A 12634-nucleotide genomic window follows, 5' to 3' on the forward strand; every position below is an offset into this window, starting at 1 on the left:
TTTGAGGGAATATGATCTGATTTGAGCCTGATTGTGTCTTTCAGCTTGTGCATATTCTGCAGTAAAAAGGATGAGTCCTTCACAGAGGATGGATTGGACCTCCACTACTGGAAACACTGTCCTATGCTGAGACGCTGCGATGAATGTAGACAGGTACAATGTTACTTTTTTAAAAGTGTTGGCACATTATTAGTCCAATTGCTACGCCTGAAGACTTTGTGTACAGCTCTGCGTTGTGTTCACAGGTTGTTGAGATAGCCAGCCTCACAGAGCACCTACTGGGTGAATGTGAAAGCAGGTCCAGATTCAGCCAGTGCCCACGCTGCTCAGAGGCTGTGGCTACTGAAGAGCTGACCCGACATGTCCAGGGTCCCGCCTGCAACCGTGAGTTCTCAGTCTCACTCTTTCATGCCATTGGAAATTTTCTGAAAATGGTTTGTGTGATGAAATCATGCAATTTGTATAAGGTGTATTTTCTTTTTTCTTTTATTATTTTTTGACTTTATTGGCTGGTGATAGTGTCGACACAGAAAGGAAAACAGTGAGAGAATGGGGGTATGACATGAAACAAAGGCCCCAAACCAAATTTGTGAACATTGTACACATTGTGGACACCCAAGAAGTGAATGTGACAGAGTATCATGCACATATGAAAAAATGGCTAAAAACAAAACTACTAGATATAATCAAAATAACTTATATACAAAATTTCACAAATGCTGCTTTACTTTTTTAACCCACCGGGAGCAAAGGGCATTATTCTCTGGTGCAATTTCTTGAAACTTTTTAAACTTGAATATTAACTACAATATTGAAGGCAACATTAATAAGTCCGGAGGACATGATGTCATCCTTTGTGGTGAAATCTTTTATCAGCAGTCACAGTTAGCTCAAACTTTAACTAATAAGTGAGTACCACAGGGAAAAGTCAGACATGCACTTCATCTGTGTTAATGTAATGCCAATTTTACATACAGTATCTGTATCATACATAATAATTACTTTCACAGTCTGCCAACTCAGAAGTTATTCACATTTATGCAGTCCAACGTTTGGAAGTCTGAATGCAATGCACTCACATTAAAGGATACAACACCATGTTACTGTGATAGTATTTTGTTGTTTTGGCTCTACTCCAGCTTATTAGATGTGAAATGAAACAAGAGCTATGAGGTTAGAGTGCTGTAGTTAGATTGTGTTTTCAGCCTTGTCATCCTTGTACATTGTTCCCCAATTTAAGGAACAGAATTAATTTGGACAAGTCACCATCATCTAACATAAAGGCATCGCATAGAAGATTTTGTTTGTAGATATTTCTCAGGATGACTGGGTGAAGCAACAACTTAATGATGCTCTGTCAAGCCTGCACTGCAGCCAGCTGCACATCTTGCTTGCTTTGGGGGTGTTTTGCCTTCAGTGTGGTCTACATTAAGAGAGACACAGTTCGACTGAGGACAGGTCATTGACTTCACCATGCACTTACCATATACAAGCACCTGGAGTAGAATACAGCACAGCAGTTAAAACAAGTTTTGACCTATGAGTTAGGGTACATATGTGTTACCGTGAAATGGTTTTACATAAATGCATGGCCTATAGGCCACAGATTGATTGTAAGAACACTTCCTGAATAGTTCATGTAAGCAGTTCTTTAGCTGCACGTCAGAGTTCAACAAAATGCAAGCGTGGGTGACCCATACCCTGCAAAATGTTCCTTCTTTACAGGCCTAAACCGGGTCTTCAAACTCACCTTTACTTTGACTCTTTTGCTTGGCTACACATAGGGAGTTCAACAGCACAATGTCATTACATAGGTGTGAAAATGCTCCTCTTTCTTTCTGTCAAAAAGACACATATTGTGAAACTTCCTGGTTTTGACCTTGTTTGTCCACAGCCTGGTCTTGGTAGGCTGACCTTGGTTTAGCACCCAGTGCTGCTGAGATGTTTGTCTCTTTTAATTTTTTTGGATACATTTTTTCTCACTTTCTTTAACATTGCATTTAGGTGGCTGGTGTCTATGTGTGAGTGCAATTTGATGTGGATCCTTGATCTGGTGAGCTTAAATGATGGTTCAGCAGTTATGGATGGTTTAAAATGGAGAGTGATGCTTGGCTATCGAGTAGTATTTTAATAAAACATGAAAAGCATTATCCTGAAAACATGCTCTCATGTTCACAATTATTTAATGGAAAACAAATCAGAAGTAAGTACGTTTCCATAGTTTTGGTTAGTTAAGGATTTCTGGAAAACTGCCAAGACCTGCTACCAGTATTTACTATCTTAAAGCTTATGTCAGCTGTTCTTACATAATCTTTATAATGTTTGGTTTTTTTCCCAGTCGGATACCAGTTAAATGTTACTGTATCCCTACCTCTCCGTCACAGGCCATATGTCTCCATACATAATTGACACCAGTGGGCCTTTTGTATTACAATGAACTTTGTCTCTCTCATGTTCCTGTGGATTCAACAGAAACTGGAGTTGAGAGTTTGGATAGGTTGTGTTTACCCTAATGTTCCCAGACCTCGAAGGTGAATTGTATTCAAAGCTGTTCTTCTTTAGTGTTTGAGGGACTTTTTCCGTAATTGTATAACAGGTGGCTTAAAGGTGTTATGTTTCTGTTTCAGCCCCCATCTCCGGTAAAGGCTCCAACCACTGTCCTTTATGCCACAACAACTTCATGCCCGGAGAGCAGGTGAGATTCATGCAAGTTTCATATGAGAAATTCATATGTGCCAATTGTGTCACTCACAGCTGTGTGAGAATGTTTTATTGTGAAGTGACAACAAAAGGTGAAGACAAGAAATGTGAATTTTGCAGCAGAACAGTCATGGTATGCTGTTTCATGTTAATATTTCAAAGTTAAAAAAACAAACAAAGTTGGTCACATTTATGAAAAGAAGAAGAAAAGAAGATTCTGTTAAGATTTTCAAATAACTCAGTGCGCTTTTCTCTTTTTCCTCTTTTATATCAACACAGACACCCAAAAGCATCTAATATTAGGCTTGAAGAGCAAACAGGTGTTGAGGTAAAACACCGCTATTGTTGGCCTTTAAAGACTTCAAAGGAGGCAGAGCCTTTGTTCTTAATGGGCTGTTTCAATCGTCAAAAGATGAAGTAAATACCATTTCTCGCATTCCTACAAGCTGAAGAAGAAGTAAAGACAAAAATGTCCAGATGAGCTGTTTATGGATAAAACTTTAATATACATTTTTGAGTTATGCTAATAAAGTTATGCTTTCCCGAAATCTTTTGTGTGTGGTGCCTGCTGAGATGGCTCAGTTCTGCTTTGTATTTTGTGGAAAAAGTTTGATCTGAAACAAAAAAACAAAAGTTGGGGTTAACATGTACTCTATTCATCAGCAGGTACGGAAACATCATCAAAATGGGGGACTCAAAATTGCGAACATAAACTCAGTATAACCTCATTGTTGAATATTACATAACATAGCCACAGGGAAAATGGTTCATCTTATCTTCTCTAAGTAAACAGTGCTCATATTTCGGCGCCTTCGCAACTACTCATCCTTTACTAACGCTGAGTGTCAGTTCACTTTTTGTGTGATACATAGAGAAGTTTAAAATATCCTGTAGAAGATTCTCAGCCCCACTAAAACACATAAGTGTCGCCTTTCATTTGCCTTCTGTTACGTTCCTGTCACTGTGGAGTCTAATGAATCATGCAAGTCGTCTGTCAAGGAGCCGTAAGAGCTACAAGAGTCAGTCTGAGCAGTGCCTGTCCTGGTTCTGCCTGTCCCAGTTTGCAGCAATACAAAATTTTGAATTTGATACTGTCAGTCCCTGTATCTGATTGGTCGATCCAGGTGGAATGTGTAAAGTACCTGATAAACAAAAAGTAGTGAACATAAAGTAATGATCCTTTTTGATGAATGATGAGGTTTGCCACTCTCTTTTGGCCGCTTAAACAGCAGCAGTTGGTTTGGAATAGATATAAAAACACAATAGCTGCATGTGAAATGAGGAGGTAGACATGATATATCATGTAAAGACTTAACTTTACCTTAACTGGTTGGTCGTTTGGCCATTTTTACTTAATTATATTATTACTTTTACAGTCAACACAGCATTCGTAAAATACCACTCAGAGGCACATTTATATACTTAATTTAAAATTATTTATGAGTGACTTATTTTAGCAGTTTTTTCATTTACACTGGAGCTACTTCCCTGTTAATAATCATTTAATTTAATCCTGAACTGTGAAGCACTTTGTAAAGTGGGTTTCAGTATGAGCTCTATAACTTGATGATCGATGATCCTTCTGGCATTTAATAATGATGGTTTACAGGTGATATGTGGGCGCAGCGCTATAAACAGCCACAGCCGTGTGTTACAGTAACATGTAATGGCGGCTGTTCGAAAACTGTTGGAGAACCTCCCTGATGAATCACAATTGAAAGGTATAATGAGTATTGGATCGGGCACAAGTATCAAAATGTAAACTGAATTGTTTTAGGGCGTTTCTCCATCCATCTGACGAAAAAATGTGTATATGCATATGTATGTACTACAGTTGTAGCCATAATTCTGCACAGTTTGGGATGTGGCCAGATGTGGATCATGCTAAAAAAGTCTTCATCCATACAGTGCAGTTTTTTTTCTCCGCATTATTTGATTTTGTGTTAAATAGGCCTCTTTCACAGCAGACATTTTGACGTACAAGTGTAACTAACAGCGTTAAGGACAGCTCTGTTTCATTTCTAAGACAGCAGTGTCAGTGACACCATGCACAATGCTGGAACTGGCTCATGTATCTGGAATGATATCAATTACACATGTGTTTTTCCTGCTGTGACAAAATATGTGCGGTGAAAAATGCCTATTGTCCTTTGTTACTGTACTGTGATTCATTTCAACTTTTAGCACTTTGCATTTTAACCACCTTTAATCCCTGCAAACCACTTAATGTCCGACTAGGCCAAGATATGAGCGATGTGGAGATTATGCCTGAATATTCAACCTCAGTTGTAATTTCAACATGCAGTCTCTCACCTCACACGCGCTTGAAAATTAATGAAGAAAAAAACTGACAGAAAGTCACACTCTCGCTGCCAGAGCTGTGAGCGCAGACCCGATGAAAGACTGCAGTGTTTGTAGGAGGGAGGGCAGCCATTCGGGCCTTGACTGGGCCTACAGTCAGCCGTGGTTGCCCTGATAGAGAAAGTACCTGGAAGAGGAATGGACTCACTGAGCTACTTTGTCCCTGTTCCAGGCTTGGAAGGCTCACCTCATGGGCAGAGAGGGCTGTAAACAAAACTCGCGCAGGACTGCGGTGTCCCAGAGAACCCAGCCAGCACAAGGTAAAGCATTCATACACCCTCTGCTTACACCTACCTCCCCAACGGTCACTGTGAGAGCTGGACAAAGTGCCCATGCTTGTTGGTAAAATTTCATGTTTCAGCTTTTCCACTATTGGTTGGTTTCCTGCCTCAGAGCACAGGACGAGGCACATAAAAATAGTGACAGATTTAATTTGGAGTCTAGTGTAGTGGGTGTTTGTGCATCCATTTTGAGGAATATTTCGCAATCGTGCTAGTGGTTGTTAATGACCGAAACATTACAGTCACGTCATGTCACAAGGATTCTGCTTTATGTACACGAAAGTAGGGTTGTTGAGAAACATCTCACAGTTCTGTAATAACCATCTTGATGCCAGAGTGACAGTTTGGGCTTGTTCAACCAGCTCACACGAGGCAACGACTGCTGAATGTATTTAAGTTATAATCCTCAAGGTTTTCATTGTATCACACCCCATTCTTCAGCAACAGCTACTCAATGTTTTTGTACCCTGTATTTGCAATTATGTACAGTAGTTTTTATTCTTACTGGTAGAACCCGCCTTTCCCAGAGGGATTTAAGGCTCGCGAATTCACAGGAAACTATGCGCGCATGTACTGGACATGATGCTGAAGACTAAAGCAGCTGAGTTGAGAACTGCTGTTGCACAACCTTGCTGAATGTGTTCTTTAGTCCTGTCTATTAAAACGACATCATAGTGTCGGGAATCCTATCAGGCCACCGTTGTTTGTCTGCGCTGTAAACACTGTCAACCAGTTGCTATTCTGCTGCACGAGGTGTATTTGCTGCCCCCAGTGGTCAATACATGTGTCACCAGCAACCAAAGGGGTCGCCAAATCAACCAGGCGTGAAATCTTAAGGGTTGTAACTTTAAAGGTCCAGTGTGTAGGATTTAGGGGGATCTATTGGCAGAAATGAAATATAATATTCATAATTATGTTTTCATGAGCGTATAATCACCTGAAACTAAAAAAAGTTTTATTGTATTTTCATTACCTTAGATTGAGCCTTTTATATCTGAGACAGAGTCCGCCATGTTGCACCACCATGTTTCTACAGCAGCCCAGAACGGACAAACCAAACACTGGCCTTAGAGAGGGCGTTTCTCATTTTTCACATAGGGGAGGGTGACACGAGGGGTGTTCAACTGGTTGCAATCTGCACCCTCACTGCTTGATGCCACTAAATCCTACACGCTGGACCTTTAAGCAAGTTTGGTAACAATAGGTAGGTCCCAGAGAAGGTCAGGGGCACAGGAAGTCAGTTCCTGGAGCATGCTGACCTTTCACATCAGGCGTCATAAAGACCCCGTTAACACACAGATCTTAAATAACTTGAAATAACATGAGTGCCTACATGCTTTGCCTACATGCTTTGCCACAGCATACAAGTCGATATTATAAAGGTACACAACGGTCAACAGCGAACAAATGAACCTTTCAGGATTTTCCACCAGGAAATAGTTTATCCATCTGGTACATCCTGTCACACGCTTAATCCAGTTAATAAATGATTGCCTAAACAGCGGCCACACATTAGGGAAGTTAGAACATTATAAAACACTGTGGGAAAAACCTCCAAGCAGGCTGACAATGTGTAGCATGCCGCCACATCACCACAAGCTGTATACATCGTGACCCCTTCCTGTTTGTATTCACATCACAGGTGATGCAGGCCCTTTTGTTTAGTGCTAAATAGTACACAACAGTGGTGTCGTCTGTTGAAGTTCTTAAAAATGTGTGTGTCTCCAGGCAGGGCTGTCGGTGGAGCCAAGTTGAAGCAGGCCTGGTCGGTCGGGGCCAGAGGCAGGCCCATGGGCAGAGGCAGCCGGATCCCAGCTCTGGCACACCTGTCCAGAGGACATCCACCAGGGAAACGCTGACACTGGTTCCAAGCACCTGGGTTACCCATATTTCCTGGTCTCACGTTTCTGCATATCGGCACTTTTAGAAAACTGACGTATTCACTGACATTTGCAATAGGATTATTGCCATTATTGATTTGTAATTTATATATTTATCATTTTATAAAGATTACCAAAATGGGAATTACCTTGTCTTATAAAGTCTCTGTAAAAACTGACATTACAACATAGCGTTGTATCCACTTATAGAGACATTGGAGATTCACTACATTAAATCTAATTAAAGTCCACTATTGTTATGGTCAGTGACAGTCCACACAGAGAAGAGACAGCTGGGCTCACCAGTGTTAGATCTCTTGCCTCTTTTCTGTACTGTATGCCATTCCTCTGGCATCACACACCTGTCTGGCTACTAAACATCATGAGCACTCTGTGTGCTGTTTGCTGATATCTCAGTTTTGAGGCTCACTGCCGTTTGGAGCCTCCGTGGTGGGGATTGTACAGCTTAAAGGAGCCATCCATTGATTTAATATTGTGCTTCAATGAGGTTCGGGTGATTCAAGAGACAGGTGTAAAAAAGAATTAACATCTTCTTATAAGACCCATCTGTCTGGTAAAATACCCACATCTCACGACTCCAAACTCAGTTTGCAATGCACGCTGTCTGTTATAGATCTGTAGGCTCTTAGCCCATGCTGAGATAACTCTGATGACATCACTCTGACATCATCAGGGTTTTTTTTCTCAGATGTGACTCCTCAGGAGCCAAAGAAGACATTATACAGCCGTTCTCACAGTCCAATAAACTAAACTTTCTGTGTAAAATTAGTGGAGGTTTGTTTCAAAGGAATGATACACAACTTCATGGAGAAAGATGGTTGATTGTTGAGTCTGATCTGCAAGTTGTCAAATACTGACACTTTAGGATGGTGGCTCGGCTCCAAAGTCAATCCAAAGCATCAGTATTTGATGACTTGGGTATGAGACTCAACTACCTTTCTCTAGAAACACCTTAAAATTTACATAGCATAGCTTTAAAGCTTAAAGGCACAGTTCACCCCAAAATCAAAAATACATATTTTTCTCTTACCTATAGTGCTATTTATGCATCCAGATTGTTTTGGTGTGAGTTACCGAGTTGTAGGGATTGTTGTGAGCAGTTTCATGCTTCAACTGTTTTCTTTCTACTGAACTACACCTGCTTACCGCATCAACAAGCAGAACCTGTGGACAACATGTTAGCTAAGTAAGCTCCTAAAGTAGTTGACGCCGTTAATGTTTAATTCCTGAGCTGTCATGAGCACCAGCCTCTAGTCCATGAGTATATGCACACTTCCTTTAGCCGTTGTGATACGGCATGATCTCCAAAACTCGATAACATGCACCAAAACAATCTAGATATATAAATAGCACTTCAGGTAAGGGGAAAACTATGTATATTTTTGGGTGAACTGTCCCTTTAACTAGTCACACTATATTTAAAGATGGTAATAATTGGCAATTTTTGCTTTAAAAAATAGTTTGCAGCATTGTTAAAAAACAAAAAATTAGCGATCGCTCGTGTGGAATATGCTTCTGCTCATAATGAATCAGGTTAAGAGCTTACCATTGATAACCAGTGTAGTTTCACTAAGTATGTTATCAATCACTACATGTACTAAGAGGTTGATGACAATGACTGACACTAGAGGCGGTAGTGAGAGTGAGGAGGAGGTTTGGTTACAAGCAGAAGACTTTCCTCCCTTGGCATCGCTCCAGCAGACGATGCTTCAGTACAAGAGAAGCCATCGACGGCCACAGTGCAGCTTCACTGTCAGCTTCATGCTTTACAAGTCTGTTTACACGTTCATGTATTGTCTTAAATAGAATATATAAAGTATAGAGTATATAGAAGGTATGACGTAGCACTTTGCCAAAGGGATGAAGCTTCATCGTTGATATTTCAGTAACATATGGATTAATTTATTTTCCTGCCTAACGCCTACTGACAATCTTGAGTAGATAGCACAGTTTTTTATGCTCTAGTAGACAAGTGAAGGTTCACCTTTTAACCTGACAGAATTGTTCGAATAAAATGAAAACACAACGGAGATGAATGTACTTTATACTGTAGAATTTGTGTAGCACCTGTTTTTCCTAAAGTCGACTTTTGTTGCTGAAAAGACTTAAAACTGACCCCAACAAACACATTGAAGCACTTCAGTGGCTTTAAAGGGGCACTACGTAGTTTTGGAGAAGAAAATCAAACTAGGAATTTCAATATTTACATTATTAATGAGGTGATAATACAAACTCAGAAATATTTGTTTTTTTCCTTAACTGAATAAACAAGCTGTTTTTCAGAGGTAAATAAGGTTCCCAGAACAGTTTGAAGCTAGAAAGGTGGCAGGGTCCGCCACATATAAACAAAGTAAAACATGGAAACGACAAGACTGTGTTTATTTAGTCAATGAAGATCTTTTTCCTCTGACTGAAATTTCTTCCCCAGAACTCCATAGTGCACCTTTAAAGTGACGGTTTTCAGTTAACAGTAATATTTTTCTTCTTCTGCGCGACAGTGTTAAGACCATGTTGATTGTAATACATCTGTGATTCATCCTCAGCCAAGAACAGAAACATCCTTAAAACAACCTGAGGTCTTCTCAGGTTTTTTATTATACTTGTACAAAATGTAATGTCAGCAAGGTAAATTCTTTATTAATGCGCGTTGTATTAATGGAGAAACAAGTAAACTTGGTCAATATGGTTGATGTATGAGAGTACGTTTGTTTTGTAACTTCTCAGTCCATCACATTGGCTTTAATCTGCTTGTGTATTGAGGGCGATTGCGACAGTGGGTATTTTATCTTGTTTTTATTTGCTTAGTAGCCAGTATTTTCTGAATGGTAAATAATTTTGGCATGAAATGGCTATTTTTTCTGCAAGTGTATCTGTATTTGTTTAAATAAACAGTGCATCTTACTCCAGAATGCTGTTCTCCAGCACATCACTATGAATCAAACGCTGCAACACAGAGATACACAGAGATCTCCATTTTTATTTACACTATCATACATAAATCTACAGTGTCACAGCCCTTTGGTTTCTTCAGTCTTTGGCCTGCCTCTGCGAAAATCATACACAAATGAATTAACTCTTAAAAAATAAAATAAAAGGTGAAATAAAACAATATATTAACTTTTAAAAAAAAAAAAGATATCATTTGATTTTTACAAGGTCAGAATCACTCAACCATCTGTTTGCTCCGTGCTGCGAGTCCACTTTGACAAGTCACACTGAAATCCTGCAATCATGTAATTGACGATAAGGATCAGCAGTTTCAGAGGAACACCTGAATGCAACAAGTCAAGTCTTATTTATGCCTGCACAAACACGCACCAGAACCATTACAACCGTGTTTTTTTTACATGAACACTGGTTCTTAGATTAACATCGATGGAGTTTGAAATGGCACTAAAGAGTAAAAGAAGCATAGAAACCTTCCAGGGGATGCGTGCACGCTGTGGAGCTGTGTGGTAGTGGTTTCACAAAATGGGAAAAAGAATCAAAGTACTGTAGGACTAGTGGAGAGGAGACCCAACCTGTTCACATGAGTGTGTGGCCATTTTAAAGGGCCATTATGTAGTTTTGGAGAAGAAATTCAATCTCAAAATTTCAATATTTACATTGTTAAGGTCAGTTTGTTTATTCAGTCATGAAAACAAAGTTTGTTTACCAGTCAATGAAGATCTTTCTCTTCTGATTGAAATTTTCTCCCCAAAACTACAGAGTGCACCTTTAATTTTGCATGCAGACATTTTTCAAAGCAGTGATGGATGGGTAAAAACATTGTTTGGATGAAAATACATCGTTCTCCAGTTGTCAAAGCCTCCCTCCCTCCTCTACATGCCTCCGCAGATTCAGTACAGCTCATCATGTGCGATCAATTAAAAGTCAGCTCAGCTTCAGTGAATTGATTTATCGCCGATCATATGGAGGTCTTTTGCGCGCAAACCAGATCCCCGTTGTGCACCACGCTCCACATCCTGAGCAGCTCCTGCGCGCTCAGCTTGTGCACCACGATGAGGTTTTTATAAAAGCACGGCTCGCTGTTCATGGGGCTCACCCTGCGCCTGGTGATGCCGAAGGTCCTGAAGCCCGGGTGCAACTCTGGGGACAGGTGGAGCTTCTGCAGGCACATCCCCAAAAACACGTCGTCGATCGGGTACAGCTCCATGTCCTCCGACACCACGAAGAGCCTCCTGGCCAGCTGGGAGGACATCAGAAACCCCCCACCTCCGACATAAGGAGGGTATGGCTTATCGTACAGCTCTTTGGGGATGTAGTATTTGCTCTGGCGGTTCCGGATGGGGATCGCCTTGGAGATGGTGTCCCCCACGAACAGGTCGGCCTCTTTGCGCTCCTCCACCTTGAAGCCGATGAGCTCCAGCAGGTTGTGCGTGTTCACGAACACATCATCGTCTCCTTTGAAGATGAACTGCACGCCGGAGCAGTAGATGTCGAACCACTTGAGAAAGTTGACCTCTTTCAGGGTCAGGTTGAAGAAGGTGTCCATGAAGTCCCACTGGAGGATGTCTCCATAGATCATGTCCTCGTACTCGATCAGTTTCTGGAGGTTCTTGGTGTCTTTCCCGCTCGTCGGGCTTCCTAAAAGAAATAAAGTTTTGATTTTCTTCCCGTCCACTGTGTGCTCCTTGCCCCAGCTTTTACGCACCGCCTCCCGCCGGTCGTGCTGCTCGATGACGGACTTGACCACCATGAGGAGGTGCACCTCTCCATCCGTGCATTTCTCCGGGTGGTTGATGAGCATGGGGAAGTACCTGCAGTGTCTGTGCAGAACGAACTGGTGAAATCTCGGGTCCAAGCGCCGGAACCAGTCCTGCGTCCTCACCGATGCGTCCTCGCTGCAGTTGAGAACCTGTGCGTCCCATGAGGACGGGGTCCCGTTGGAGACCCGCTGCGCGTCCACATCGCTGCTGAGCGCAGGAGCCTCTGAGCTCCCCAAACTACTCTTCACGGCTCCTTTCTTGAATGAAAAGCACTCTGAGCCGCACCAGCCGGCATCCCTCGTGTGTTTCACTCCCGCTCCATCCTTCTCCGCCAGTTTCAGCTTGTGGATCATGAGAAAAGAGGCGAAGACCAGAGACAGGCTCAGCAGGGGCTTTAGCAGACCGACCCGCTTTCTCCGGAAAAGGTGATCCATGGCTCTCACTGCGGCTCACAGAGACCCTCACGCGCTGCACCTTTTGCCTTCATAGTGTTTCACAACTGTGCGTCCGAGTGCAGTCCTCCACCGCCGTCCCTTCTCATTTGGACACCAGATGTCGCGCCCTCGGCTGCGTGAGAGCGCTGACACTGAAGTGGCCCCGGGGCCTCCTTTGGCCATGACGGCGCCCAGTGGAGTCACACGTCGCCTCTAGGTGCGGGGGAAATGATGCAGGACACGCAGCA

At 41.9% G+C, this 12634-nt stretch overlaps 2 protein-coding genes across 3 annotated transcripts in view; one reads left to right on the forward strand and one right to left on the reverse strand.

The window, feature by feature from the left end:
- Positions 1–10074, forward strand: part of cep104 (centrosomal protein 104) — a 32341-nt gene extending 22267 nt beyond the window's left edge. Inside the window, exons 18-22 of one of the 2 annotated variants that reach the window (XM_073470679.1) lie at positions 45–153; positions 246–384; positions 2628–2695; positions 5234–5321; positions 7071–10074. In XM_073470679.1, the coding sequence (XP_073326780.1) occupies positions 45–153; positions 246–384; positions 2628–2695; positions 5234–5321; positions 7071–7201 (535 nt within the window). In that variant the 3' untranslated portion in view covers positions 7202–10074. Of the gene's footprint in view, positions 1–44; positions 154–245; positions 385–2627; positions 2696–2979; positions 3227–5233; positions 5322–7070 lie in introns of those variants that run through there. The other variant, XM_073470680.1, reaches the window with a different exon arrangement.
- Positions 10075–10200: 126 nt separating this feature from the next.
- On the reverse strand, positions 10201–12630 carry b3gnt7l (UDP-GlcNAc:betaGal beta-1,3-N-acetylglucosaminyltransferase 7, like). Its single transcript, XM_073470681.1, has one exon. The coding sequence runs from the start codon at positions 12384–12386 to the stop codon at positions 11151–11153; it is 1236 nt and encodes a 411-aa protein (XP_073326782.1). The 5' UTR covers positions 12387–12630; the 3' UTR covers positions 10201–11150.
- Positions 12631–12634: the final 4 nt, after the last annotated feature.

This window comes from Pagrus major, chromosome 7 (genome assembly GCF_040436345.1).
Source record: "Pagrus major chromosome 7, Pma_NU_1.0".
Lineage (NCBI taxonomy): Eukaryota > Metazoa > Chordata > Actinopteri > Spariformes > Sparidae > Pagrus > Pagrus major.